Source organism: Pituophis catenifer, unplaced genomic scaffold, assembly GCF_029215685.1.
Source record: "Pituophis catenifer annectens isolate HBS135680 unplaced genomic scaffold, rPitCat1.0.hap2 SCAF_8, whole genome shotgun sequence".
Classification (NCBI taxonomy): Eukaryota; Metazoa; Chordata; class Lepidosauria; order Squamata; family Colubridae; genus Pituophis; species Pituophis catenifer.
In genome coordinates, this window is record NW_027256888.1 from 56,733,928 (window position 1) to 56,746,821 (window position 12,894).

Sequence of the window (12,894 nt, forward strand, 5' to 3'; positions counted from 1 at the left end):
ATATTCAAATGTGTTTTAGCTGGTTTCAGCCCATTTTATATATATAAAAAATACAACATACAGTATTGTTTGTGTGACATAAATTGTGTACCAGTCTAGATCCTACATTCTTGTAGAATAGTCAGACATTGAAAGAGGAAAAAAGAATAGTAGCAATAATAATGATTGCTAACATGAGTTATAACACACTTGTATATTTTTAAATTTTAAATGTAGCTTCATTTCAGTAATAAATTCAAGGGCATCCTCAATTATTATAAGAATGTCAGTTCAATATTTTTGAGTTGTTGAAAGACATGTTAAGCACACACAATCTTTGTCATTAGTTGCTTATCTAGAGCAAATAATTACTCCTGGCCAAGTAATCTGCCAAACTATACAAACTTCTGTAATACATTTCTGCTTAACACTAGGAAACATTGTTTTCTTTTGCAAACAGGTTGGACAAACACATCTTCTGTAATATGCAGTTTGTTGCTAACACATATTTCCCCAATAATATTAGGATGGCACTGAACAATTTCAAATGATATTTGTAGGGAATTGTAGCACAACTGGATTTTTTTCAATCTGCACTTCTGTAATATATTCAATTGTATTGTATTTAGAATTACTTGTTTATAAGTTTCAATATATTTAAATGGAATATTTGTTTGTTTGTTTTTAAAGCAAAGGTCTAAAAACTTGAGCACAGAGATTCACTTGCATGAAAGGGGTGGCAAGATAACCCTTCATGATAGCTCCAAAATTCTACAGGTACTGCAAAAAAAAAAAAAAATGCTTAACAGAGTAGACTCAAAAGATAATGACTTTTATCTGATTAAAGCTATAATAAGGTACAGTACTTCATCCTATTCTTGGGAATGTTTGTCTTCATATGGCATTTTAAAGAACTAAGTGTGACCGCTGTTAGGACCAGGGGATTGGAAACTCACACAAACTTTATTTGTATATATAACTAGGTATCATTCTCAAAACTATAGTAGATACATTAGAGATTATCATTATTTCAGAGGGGAAAAATAACATCCATGTTAAGGCCTGGAATGAAGCAGGGTTTTGCAAACAGGTAAAACAAACAATTGGGACAAGCAACTTGGTTATTAAGCAAAGTCACTAAGTGAAAAATCATGTGACCAGGACTGCTTACAATTTTGAGCTTTCTTTTGCTTTACAATGTCAAAAGGATGTGACCCAAACAGCTTAGTGAGTTCAAACAGCAGCAACTCAACTCATGAGGAAGCTAGGTAAAAGGGCAAATCGTATAGCCCCTTTTCCCAACCCCCCCTGCCTTTTGGAATGCTCATCCCAGCATTGGGATAATTAACAAGAAAATAATAAAATGTTTGCATTTACATTCATTAGAGAGAAAGGGATTACAAGAGACTAAGGCATACAGTGAGGTATACACATTGAGAAAAGTGTGCTAGCACCAGTTGCTTGCCTATGTGCTTGCAGCTTTGAGCAAAAAAAGCCTTTAGTATGAAACTGGCAGGGGTGAAATGCTACCTGTTCGCTCCGGTTCAGCATGCGCAGTACGCACCAAAAGAAGGCTTGGGAAGGTAAGTAGAATAGCGAGGGGTGGATCAGCTGTGCCGTGCGGTTTAGCTTCACTAGAAAGAAGGAAATCCTGCTTTCTAGCAAAGCTAAACCGCACGGCACAGCTGATTGTTGGATCGTAGCTTTTTTTAACTACTGGTTTGACTGAACCAGTAGCTTTTTAAATGCGCAGCGCATGTTTGGTGCACACTGCGCATGCACACGCAGCGTGCGTTTGGTGCGCATGCACATGCACAGTGTGCATTTTATTTTATTTTATTTTATTATTTTTTTATTTTTCAATTTATATACCGCCCTTCTCCCTAAGGACTCAGGGCGGTGCACAGCCAGAATTAAGAACATGAAATACAAATATTAAAAATAATTAAAATATATATAAATTTGGCCCAAAAATTTAAAAATCACAAACCAATTAAAACATTTAAAAAATTTAAAAAATTTTTCCTAAGCCAACCCGGCTTGCTGGAAAAAGTGGGTTTTAAGGGCATGGCGGAAGGCACTGAGGTCTTGGATTCTCCTTATCTCTGGGGGCAACTGATTCCAGAGGGTAGGTGCCCCCACAGAGAAGGCTCTCCTCCTGGGGGTCACCAGCCTACATTGTTTGGCTGATGGCACCCTGAGGAGGCCCTCTCTGTGGGAGCGCACGGGTCAATGGGAGGTCGTTGGTAGCAGCAGGCGGTCTCGAAGATAGTTGCACAGTGTGGACTTGGTGCGCATGCGCAGCCAGCAAACCTGTAGCAAACTGGTTCAGATCTCACCATTGGTTGTAGGTAATCCTCAGTTAATCCCCTGCCATAATTGGGACAGGAATTCTGCAACTAAGTGATATTATATAGCAAAAAAAAAAAAAAAAAAAATCACATGACCACACTGACTTACAATGGCAGTTCTGGTTGCTGCTGTTAATTGGTCCATGGGTTTATTAAGCACGATGCCACATGACCATGGCTTGCAACTTCCTGCTAGCTTTGCCTTTTGGAAGCTGGCTATGAACATTGCGAATAGCAATCGTGTGAGTGTGGGGCACTGCAAGTGTTGTAATTGTGCATTGGTTGCCAAGTGCCTTAATTTAAGGATTGGCCATAAGATTCCACATTCAGCACCATTGCAACTTTGAATGGCCACTGAACCAGCAGTCACTTAAGTGAGAACTGCCTGTATTACTCCAAAAATAAATATCAAGGGAGTAACAGGTTTATAATTAATGTAACAGAACATATCAACCACAAAAAAAGACAGAAAGAGTACACACCTTACCTGTTGTCGTTATCTTGGTTTTCTATGTTTGTAATCTTAGTCCCATTTTTTTTCACTGTGCTGCTTGATTTTCTGTCAGCTTTATTAGGTCATCTTCCTTACTCTCTATCTTTTCATTACTAGAGCTTGCAGATCATTTGCATTTTCATCATCAGCACAGAGCGGGTTATTGATGTTTTGCCTCCAGTGTTAAAACCACGCTCATCTTCCAATCCAGTCTTCCTCAATATATATTCAGCATATAGGTTGGATAAATAAGGAAAGAATATGTAGTTGTAAACTGGTATATGCTTTCATAGCCGCCACCAATTAAGTAGTAATGAGTTTTCAGGCTGCACGGCTGTTGTCTAAATCAGGGGCCTCCAACCTTAGCAACTTTAAGACTTTGCTGGCTGAGGAATTCTGGGAGTTAAAGTCCACAAGTCTTAAAGTTGCCAAGGTTGGAGACCTCTGGTCTAAATGGCCAAACTAGACCATGGCCTTTCAGCCCAAAAGCTCATCACTGCTTAAGTATGCATTCTTTTGCCAACGTGGAATCAATCTGTGTTGCCGTTTTCTGTCCAGACTGTGGTTTCCTGACCTATGTATAAGTTTATACACGAGGACGGGGATTTATGGGATTCCCATTTTCATAAGGATAATCCATAGTTTGATGTCAACATAATTAACACCATTCTGTAATCAATTTAGCACATGTTTACCTTTTTTGTTGTTGCTCTTTGGCTTTTCAATTATCTAGTGTGAATCTACAATACTGTCTTTTGTTCCTTGCCCTTTTCTAAAACCATCTTGAACATCCAATATCTGCCTTTCCATAGACGGATCTAGTTTGCATTGGAAGATAAAGGTAAAGGTAAAGGTTCCCCTTGCACATATGTGCTAGTCGTTCCCAACTCTAGGGGGCAGTGCTCATCTCCGTTTCAAAGCCGAAGAGCCAGCGCTGTCTGAAGACGTCTCCGTGGTCATGTGGCCAGCATGATTAAACGGCAAAGATGCACGGAACGCTGTTACCTTCCCACCATATTTTTCTTCTTGCATTTTTTACGTGCTTTCAAACTGCTAGATTGGCAGAAGCTGGGACAAGTAACAGGAGTAATTGTAATTCCAAGTAATTCCAAATAATTCCAAGTAATTGGAGGATAGTAAGCATTATTTTGATCCCATGTGAAATTAAAAATATTGTATGGTAGTTTGCACATTCTTTTAAGTTTCCTTTCTTTGGATTGATACATAGGCTTCAATCTTTTAATTGATTGGCCGGACTGTCAATCTCCAGATTTGTTAGCATAGTTTGGTTGGAACTTCGACTGATTCATGTTCTGTTGCTTTCTGTATTTCTGTAACTTTTGCTAATTTTTGTTGTGAGCTTTCCAGAGCTATGCTCTTGAGATGGGGTGATGATCATACAAATCTAATAAATAAATAAATTATGACTAGATGTTAATCTAACTTTGTCTTCTGGAACTAGAGCTTCTTGTAAATAGGAAATATCTTTTAAAGTAGAGTTTCTAAACTTTTTACCATCATATCTCCCTTTAGTATAACCTTCACATATACACAGTCCCTAAAAATCTAAACACCAAAATGAGCACAAATGAACAACGGGATCAATATAGTTTGGGAAACAAACTTTGGGAAAAGTGGATTTATTATAATAATGTACTAAAAGGTTCTTCACACTTCCCCTGGACTCTGTCTGCATCATCTCAAGGAAGGTACACCTCACAGTTTTGAAACCTCTGTTCTAAGGAATCTTGAAAGTTAACAAATTTACTGTACAGTAAATTCCATCTTCATTTCGTCTTATTTGAATCCCTTACAATCTGTCTATTGGTGTTCTTTAGAATACCAATTTGAAGTTGAAAGGTCTTTCTGAGTTCGAGAAATCTTTTGGAAATGTTTCCTGCTTCTATATTTAGTATCTTTACTTGTCTCTTGTAACAGCTTTCTGAAACTCTTTGTAAAATTCCTCCTTGTGATCTTTATCTTTCTTGGCTTTGGTTTCTCTTCTTGGCCATTTTCCTAATTTGTTCTGATATTCAATTTGCTCTCTTCTATTTCTTAGTCTTTTGCAATCTCTTTTTCATATTCATCCTTAACAACCTTGATTTCATTCTATGGTTCCTCTGATTCTCTAATAATGAATTTCAGGCCTGGTGTGGGCTTTCAAAATGCTGTATATTGGTAACTAATCAATTTTGTCCTACTTTTCTTTGACTTGGAAGTTGCAAATGATTACTTCATGATTTTATTCCACAATCGGTCCCTGGCCCTGTTTTTACTGCTAAAATAGTATTTCTACCTTCTTCTACCACTAATATTGTCATTTTTCTTTCTGTGTATTCCTTCTTGTGTGTGTGTGTGTGTGTGTATGTGTGTGGGGGGTATGTCACTTTGATTGCTTGAATATTATAATGCAATGAAGAAGTAATTGAATTGGCTTCATTTCCGTTTCCTACACCATACAACCCATCTAGTTTCTTCCCTATTATTTCAAATTTTGGTATTCCAGTCTCCAAATACAAATATCACTTCTTGCTTGCATGGTCTGTTGACCATAAAACTTATCAACCTCCTCTTTTCCATGAGTGGCATATACTGAAGAGTTGTCCACACAATCTCTTTGATATTGTTTGGTCATTGGCTATATTGTCTCCAAGTAATGCCTTACTATATTCCACCTAATTATGAAAACAATGCTGTTTAATCTTTATTTTTCAAGTTCTGAATAGTGAACTATGAACTTCTGAATTAATAATTCTGAATTCCATTCTGATGTCATTATATAATTGATTCTTTTCATCTTAACTATATTGTCCAGTGGTGTCAGATTAATAATAAGCCATTCTTATCCCTAAAGGTCCTAAGTTCTTCCTCAGTAGCATATTGAGCAATGGAGAGGCCAGTCATCTGGTATTATATTGTCAGTTACTTTAACTCATCTATCCGTGTAATTTTGTTAGTAAAATACAGGATCACTTTCTCCCATTAATGCTGCCTGGTATAGGTGCTGCCTGCTTTAGTTGTGTACCTAGTATCACCTTCATGCCTTGGGTGATCATGTTGGGAGTATCTACTCTTGATTTATATTCTGAGTATTTTTTACTCATTCCAGCAACCACCCATCACAAAGACAGTGAGGTAACATTTGTTGTAAACATTACTTGTTCAGACTGGGATGCTAAGCCCTCCTGATATTTCTAATGTATATCTTTTATCAGTACTAGTCAGAAAAGCTAATGATAAGGGATGCTGGTAGTTGTGGTTGATTCTAAGCATTCCTAGACTCACATGGATGCAAGAGAACTATAACGACCATCTTTTAGTCCTCTGTAAGTTTGAAGGGAGAAATTGAGCAATATAGTTTCATGTGCCATTGAGACTGTCTATTTTGCATGATCAGATATGCTTATAATATATTAATATTTTAATTAACATATGACATTAATACTTATTACTTAATAAGTATTAAGTTATTGATACTTACGGTGTGATTCACTTACATTCTTTCAGCATCATTTATTCATACCTACTGTGCTAGATTGTAATTTTATATTGTGATTATATGTCATCCTACATATGCCATATGCTAGGGTTAACTTTAGACTATACATTTCATAAATAAATAAATATACTGTTGTGGTGGGGAACCCTGACAATGAATGCATAGTTGCTTATTTAGATTCCAGTAATATAATAACAGAGAGCCAATTTGGTGTAGTGGTTAAGGCAGGTGTGTCAAACTCAAGATCTGAGGGCCGGATCCGGCATGCAGGGTGCCTAGATCTGGCCCATGGGGCCAGCTTGGAAATAGCAAAGGACTGGCCCACGGTGCCTCTGCCAGTGAAAACAGGCTCTCAATCTCCATTTTCGGCTGGGACGGCTTCCTGCAACCCTCTGTCAGCAAAATCAGAGCTTGAGAGGGCCGAGTGATGTCATGCTGGCCAGACCCACACTAGCCCCCCCGAGGTCAAACACAACCCTGATGCCGCCCTCAATGAAATCGAGTTTGACACCACTGAGTTAAGGATCTGGCTAGAAACCAAGAGACTATGAGTTTAAGTCCTGCTTTAGCCATGAAGCCAGCCTGGTGACCCTTTGCCAGTCATTCACTCACAGCCCCAGGAAGAAGCAATGGCAAAGTACCTCTGAACAAGCTTGCCAAAAAAAATAGTAGTTGGTGACAACTAGTCCAAGTTGTCACCATGAGTCAACACAGACTTCAAGGTACAAAAACAAAGCTTAGTAACATCATGTTTCATAAAACTCTTATATAAGAGTCTCAAGATATACCTTGGATATATCAAGATTTTCTCCATTTTCTGCCCTGCCCAGGAAAAAAAAATGTTGAATGTCCAAAAACTGAATATTGATTATGTTTGAGGAAAGCTAATGCACTTTTTTCATATTGTAGGCGTGCTCAATGGCTCAAGAGTCCCCCAAAACTTCAGCAGCAGAGATTTCTGTGACAAGCAATGGAGAATTGGAAGACATTCATGAGCACAACTATAACATGGTATGACACTATACGTAAGATCTCCGACCTCCGAGTGTTTCGCTGCGCACTGAAGACCCTGTTGTTCCGCCAGGCCGGGCTATCAACATAATAATTTTAAATTGGGGTATTTTAAATTTTTGGGGTTTTAAACCGGCCAAATCTATTTAATTATTTTAATTTTTAATCATTATTGTGTCTTGTGTTTTTAAATTGGCTGTATACCGCCCTGAGTCCTTCGGGAGAAGGGCGGTATAGAAATAAAATTATTATTATTATTATTATTATTATTATTATTATTATTATTATTATTATTATTATTATTCCCTAAATTGCTTGGCAGTAATCCAGGTTTACTAATGATTAAGCAATCCAAGAAATGGAGAACTTGTGTCAGGGTAGCCGAGATTTTCCTGATGGGAGAAGCCTTATTCATTAAAAATGAGTATTTCATTTCTAGAGCTATACATAAAATAGAATAAACTAAAACTGGACAATCATTTGTATCCGTTTAGTTTTTAAAATGTAGAGGGTTTAAAAAGGAAGCTCAAATCTAGCAGCATGAGTGAAATTTAAAATAGAATTGAGGACGATAAAATTGAAGTGAGAAATGCTAGGCAGACTATTTTAGAGATTTGCATTCATGAGATGTAAAAGAGTGGAACAGAAATGAATGTTATAAAAGTCCAAGGGAAAAAAATGATAAAAATTAATGACCTATGAAAATGTTGAAAAATGTAATGTTTCACGATAGATATAATTGGTACATTATTAAAATATGGATATGGTTTTTATGGGGTGTTTATGGGCTGTGCAAGTTATTGAACATGCAAGTAAAGACTGTGGCTGTGACTGATTATTAGAAAAATGTTGTTTCCGATGCAGAGTGAAATATAGCAAGAGTAAGTAACAAAAGTAAAGAAAGATTAGTTTGTTAAGTCTTTAAAAAATTTAAAAAGCAAGTTACAATTTTAAATTCTGCATCTCTGATGAGTAGCAAGATTTATACAGAGAGTATGGCCCAGGATGAAAAGTTCTCCAGAAGAAGTCAAAAATTATCTTATACCTCACCGTATGTGCAAACCAGGTCACTAGTAATTAATGTTACCTCAGAGGCAAAGTGATGCAGCAGATGTCCTTCTAGTAAATATTGGTGTTAGAGAAGAGGTAAAAAGACAGATATAAATGAAAAATTAAGATAAAGCGCAGCTTCAGCATTATGTACCAATTTTGAATATTGCATAAAAGTTTAAAATGGAATAAATTTAAGCCTGGAAAGTGTTCTGTGCCAACCAGACCTTGGGGAAAAAATAGTGAAACTATATATATGTTCTAATTTTTGGAAGCAGTCAAATGAACAATGAAGGCAGACTTCTGGCATATTTTCATGCCTATTATGGTCATTAACATTGGGGCTTTGAAACTAAAGCTGACAGCTTTTCTATAAAGACTGAATCTTGTAAATGATTAAAGCTTTATCCCTGCTTATTGTTCATTGCTGTAAAACTTCGGCACTTTGTAGGAAATAAGAAAATATTTTGCAGTTGCCAAAACATGGGCGTGGAAAGGGTTGAGAGAGAATCTGGGATATTTATAGAAATCCCCAGACAGCACAGAACGCTAACTTTAAAGAAATACAAAGATCTAGGGAAGTAAAAGGATATATTCTTATGCTGAAACTTAAAAAAAAATATTTAAAAAAACCTAATACCAACCACACACCTATATCAGTGGTGAAGATATGTGCTAGAGACACCTTAATTCGACTTCAATTAAAAAAATAAAAAAACCTCAGTTCAGTTGGGATAGGGGAAGTGTTGCCCTTCATATCTGAAAATCAGGGAGTTCTAGGGAAATTATTTTAGTTCAATGCAAGTCCAAATAGTAAGTATTTTAGTCAACTGAACCAGAAAGTAACATAACTAAAAAAAGAGAGAAAATTCCTTGTTTTAATTATTCATTAATAAATGACTGTTAGGATTTATTTTAAAGACATCTTTTCAGTGTGCCATAATGCTTAATGGCAGAAGCTGGTTTCAATGCTATCTTTACAATATTCTCGTTTCTGTAAATTTTATGGATTTCTCTATAGTTTAACCCTGTTGTAAACATTGTTAATGTGCATATCGTTGTTCCATCTACATAATGATAATTTCTTGACTATGTAATTAAATACACTTGCATATACAATTTGGCCATAACTATTTAGTTTTTAGAGAAATTCCAAGAGATGTCTGCACATATCACACACTGGTAACTTATTACACATGACTGAATGGAGCCTGCCCGTTAAGGTTGTATGTTGCAATGATCATAAATGTTGGTCACGGGACCTCCAAGGGGGCCAAACCATCAATTTCGAATTCAGATCATAAATTCCCTGTTTTGACTTGGTTGTATGTCAAGGACTATCTGTACATAGAACTTTGTTTTGCTATGTTTCTGTCTTCATCCTCCAATGAAATGCTATAATATGGCATTTATGGATTTCATTTATTTATCCAAGCAAGTATAGTATCAAAACCTGGTTTTGCAAATGTGCTTCAAACCAAAATGTCATGTTTTGCTGACCTGCCAATTACAAATGGTTATCCATCATTCAGTTAAATATTGTTTTAGTTTGATGACTGGCTTAAATATTATGGAACAGACAAATGTAAAGTTCATTGTATGCGTTGTATTTTATATTAAGTAAACAAATGTAGAATTGCTTCAGTCTCTAGTCTTTGCACCTTCCTCTCTCACATATATATATATATATGAGAGGAGGGAGCAAAAGCTAGAGACTGAAGCAATTCTATATTTGTTTACTTAATATAATATATATACATAGAAAGAGAAAGAGATTTCCACTTTTTGAACCTTCTCTATCTCTATCTTTTTCACAAAATCTCTGGCTTGATCTTTGTCTTCTAGTGATATTTCATTAAATGGACGAAATAGCAAAGTATGCAAATAAGGCATGAATGTATCAAATTAGAAGCATGAAATGGGGAAAAATGAAATTCTGAGGCTCTAATGAGTTAATAACGTTCTATGGCATGAATTTAAATTGAAAGGGTAATTTTCCAGTTTAATTTTGAATTGTGTCCGAATAGGAACTTCAGATTTAATTTGTTCAGTTCATTGTCCTCATTGCTAGCCCCCAACTCTTAAGAAGTCAATGACTAGGAGTACTGATAGAACTTGCCTCACTGCCATTTTGCTGATGGAGAAATTTCACCAACAGAAGCAAGAGTGCAGATTATGTGCAAGGATGGCTAGTTTACTGCTCAAATACTTATTTTCAGAACAGCTGAAAGAAAAGGACTGTTAAAATTGACGCTCATTGTATTTTAAGTGATCTAAGATTTTTGTATCTGTAATTTACATAAGTTTGCAATGATTTTTGATACAAAGACCTAGTTTAGAGGTTTAACTTTTCTATCTAAGCAACCACAGTTGTTTAATTAAACTATTAGATAATAGAATTTTTATCCATAAATGTATCTGTGATCAATCTCAGCTCTTCAAACAGTTACCCCTGTATTGGGAAACTCTTCCTTGTAGAAGGCTTAGTATCAGTCTTGAAAAATGTCTTCCAGTTTGGAATCAATTAGTCTAGGTTACACAAGGGGGTCTCTTAAACCTGGGAACAGTTGTAATTGAGCATTGTGTTGTCATTAAAATAGAACATCATGACACCATAAAATAGATTCCAAACTGTAGAACACATTTTTCAAGATGACTTAAAGACTGCTATTATGCCTAAATGTTCCCTTATTTGGGATTTTTACATGGATATTCCCTTTTATTCAAACATTTCTAAGGAGTTGAAGCATTCTTTGCCAGCTGGACTTGGTTTGTCCGAAACACAGATCACATCTCATGGCTTTGACAGTACCAAGGAGGGGACTATTGCAGTTGGACCTTTTCAAGGTAACAGAATTCAATGTGTACTATTAGTAAATATATGTATAAAAACATAGAATAAGGCGTATTCTGTAGCCTTCCATTTACTACAGTGATTTCAGCAGTAAAATGTACATGCTACCAATAATTGGTAACAAAACAGTGGTTGAGAATCTAATGGGTAAACACAAAATAGCTCTGTGATTTAGTCACCATATGAAGAATGTAATTGATTGCCTTTTGTTTCAAGTAGTCATAAATTCAAAGTCTAATTCACTTTAAGATTTGCTTCAGTTTCACCAATATTTTGTGCATTAAAAATATATTGATTAAATGAAGATGGATGTTGATGGCATATGTCCCATTTCCAGGTCCCTCATCATTACCCATGTCTCCTGTTATATCGCCTAGCAGTGCTGCAGCCTGCAGACTGGCTGGACAAGGGAATGATTTAGTTATTCCCAAAGGTATTCAGAGGTCTAAGCAGTTAATGGCTTGCTGATACAATACTAACTCCCATCTTTGCCAATACTTCCTTGACTTGTGATTAACTGCTATGGCTAAGTAGAATGCTGCCTTTTATGCTGCTTGGCTTGTCAAATAATTACCTTTTCTTTTCTGCATACTATCTTCCTTCAGTATTAAGCATGTCCACAGAAGCATTCAGTAAAAATGAATTGTGAGAAATGTTAATTAGAATGATTTTTTTGTGTCAAATTTTATCATCATAATACTAAATAATGATTGTGTTGAATAATCCATTGTAATGAAAATACGATTTACAAATCTATATCGACACAAAATTGAAAATTTGTGCTAGTGTTTGTACCTTTTTTAAAGTAAATAACAGAATGATTCTTGGTTTTATGAAAATTATACTACCATTGTTGAAATGCATTATAAGATGAATAAAAATAGATTCAAAAAGTTACTAAAACTACTGATATTTTAAAAATAATAAAATAGTGAAGTTTGAAAAGGGTAGGAAAATAAAAAAAATTACTGGGGGTATGCAAAATATTTCAAACTCGAATTCATGCAATCATTTTAAAGGGTCATTTTGCAGTTGACTAGTTTGGGAATATTTCAAGCTCAAAACAACGAGTACTTGCAGAAATGATAGTTAGTTTTGCATTCAGAACAACTTCTTCCAATTCAAACTGGTTGTTTGGTGTTCAAAATGATTTGTACTTCTCTAATATATTTTGGTGTTGAAAAGTTTATAATATACGTGCCAAGCAAGCTTTTCTGGATGTGCTGGTACCCAAATGTCAACCACCAAAATATTCTGTATTGTAAGCACAGACTTAACTTTATTTGATTCATCACATTTGGAAAAGAATCTTCTAAGTTTTAAGTAAACCTTTGAAATGGCAGAGCAATGGTGTAGTATAATCACATTGGCAGGTGTCAAGTTAAAAGTAACCAGGATGTGAGTATTACGGTTAGGTTATCTCTATACATATATCAGTCTAAACAAATAAAAGGACTTGCAAACTGCTACCAAGGTAATTTGTGCTTCCTATGCCTGCTGGATTTAACATTCTCCAGATGTCCCTGAATTGGAACCCTCCAGAAGTTCTGGGCTTGTGTTTCCTAAAAGACCTAGCCATTATAGTAAATAGTCAATGCTGATTGGAATTATAATCTGAAGCATCTAGACATTATCAATTTGGGAAATGCTGCTTTAG

At 35.7% G+C, this 12,894-nt stretch overlaps 1 protein-coding gene across 2 annotated transcripts in view; it reads left to right on the forward strand.

Annotated features, from left to right (window-relative positions):
• ARFIP1 (ARF interacting protein 1) overlaps positions 1-12,894 on the forward strand; it is a 40,956-nt gene that overhangs the window by 9,117 nt on the left and 18,945 nt on the right. For both annotated transcript variants that reach the window (XM_070948142.1, XM_070948143.1), the window contains 3 exons: positions 7,232-7,333; positions 11,122-11,230; positions 11,575-11,670. In XM_070948142.1, the coding sequence (XP_070804243.1) occupies positions 7,232-7,333; positions 11,122-11,230; positions 11,575-11,670 (307 nt within the window). The remainder of the gene's footprint in view (positions 1-7,231; positions 7,334-11,121; positions 11,231-11,574; positions 11,671-12,894) is intronic.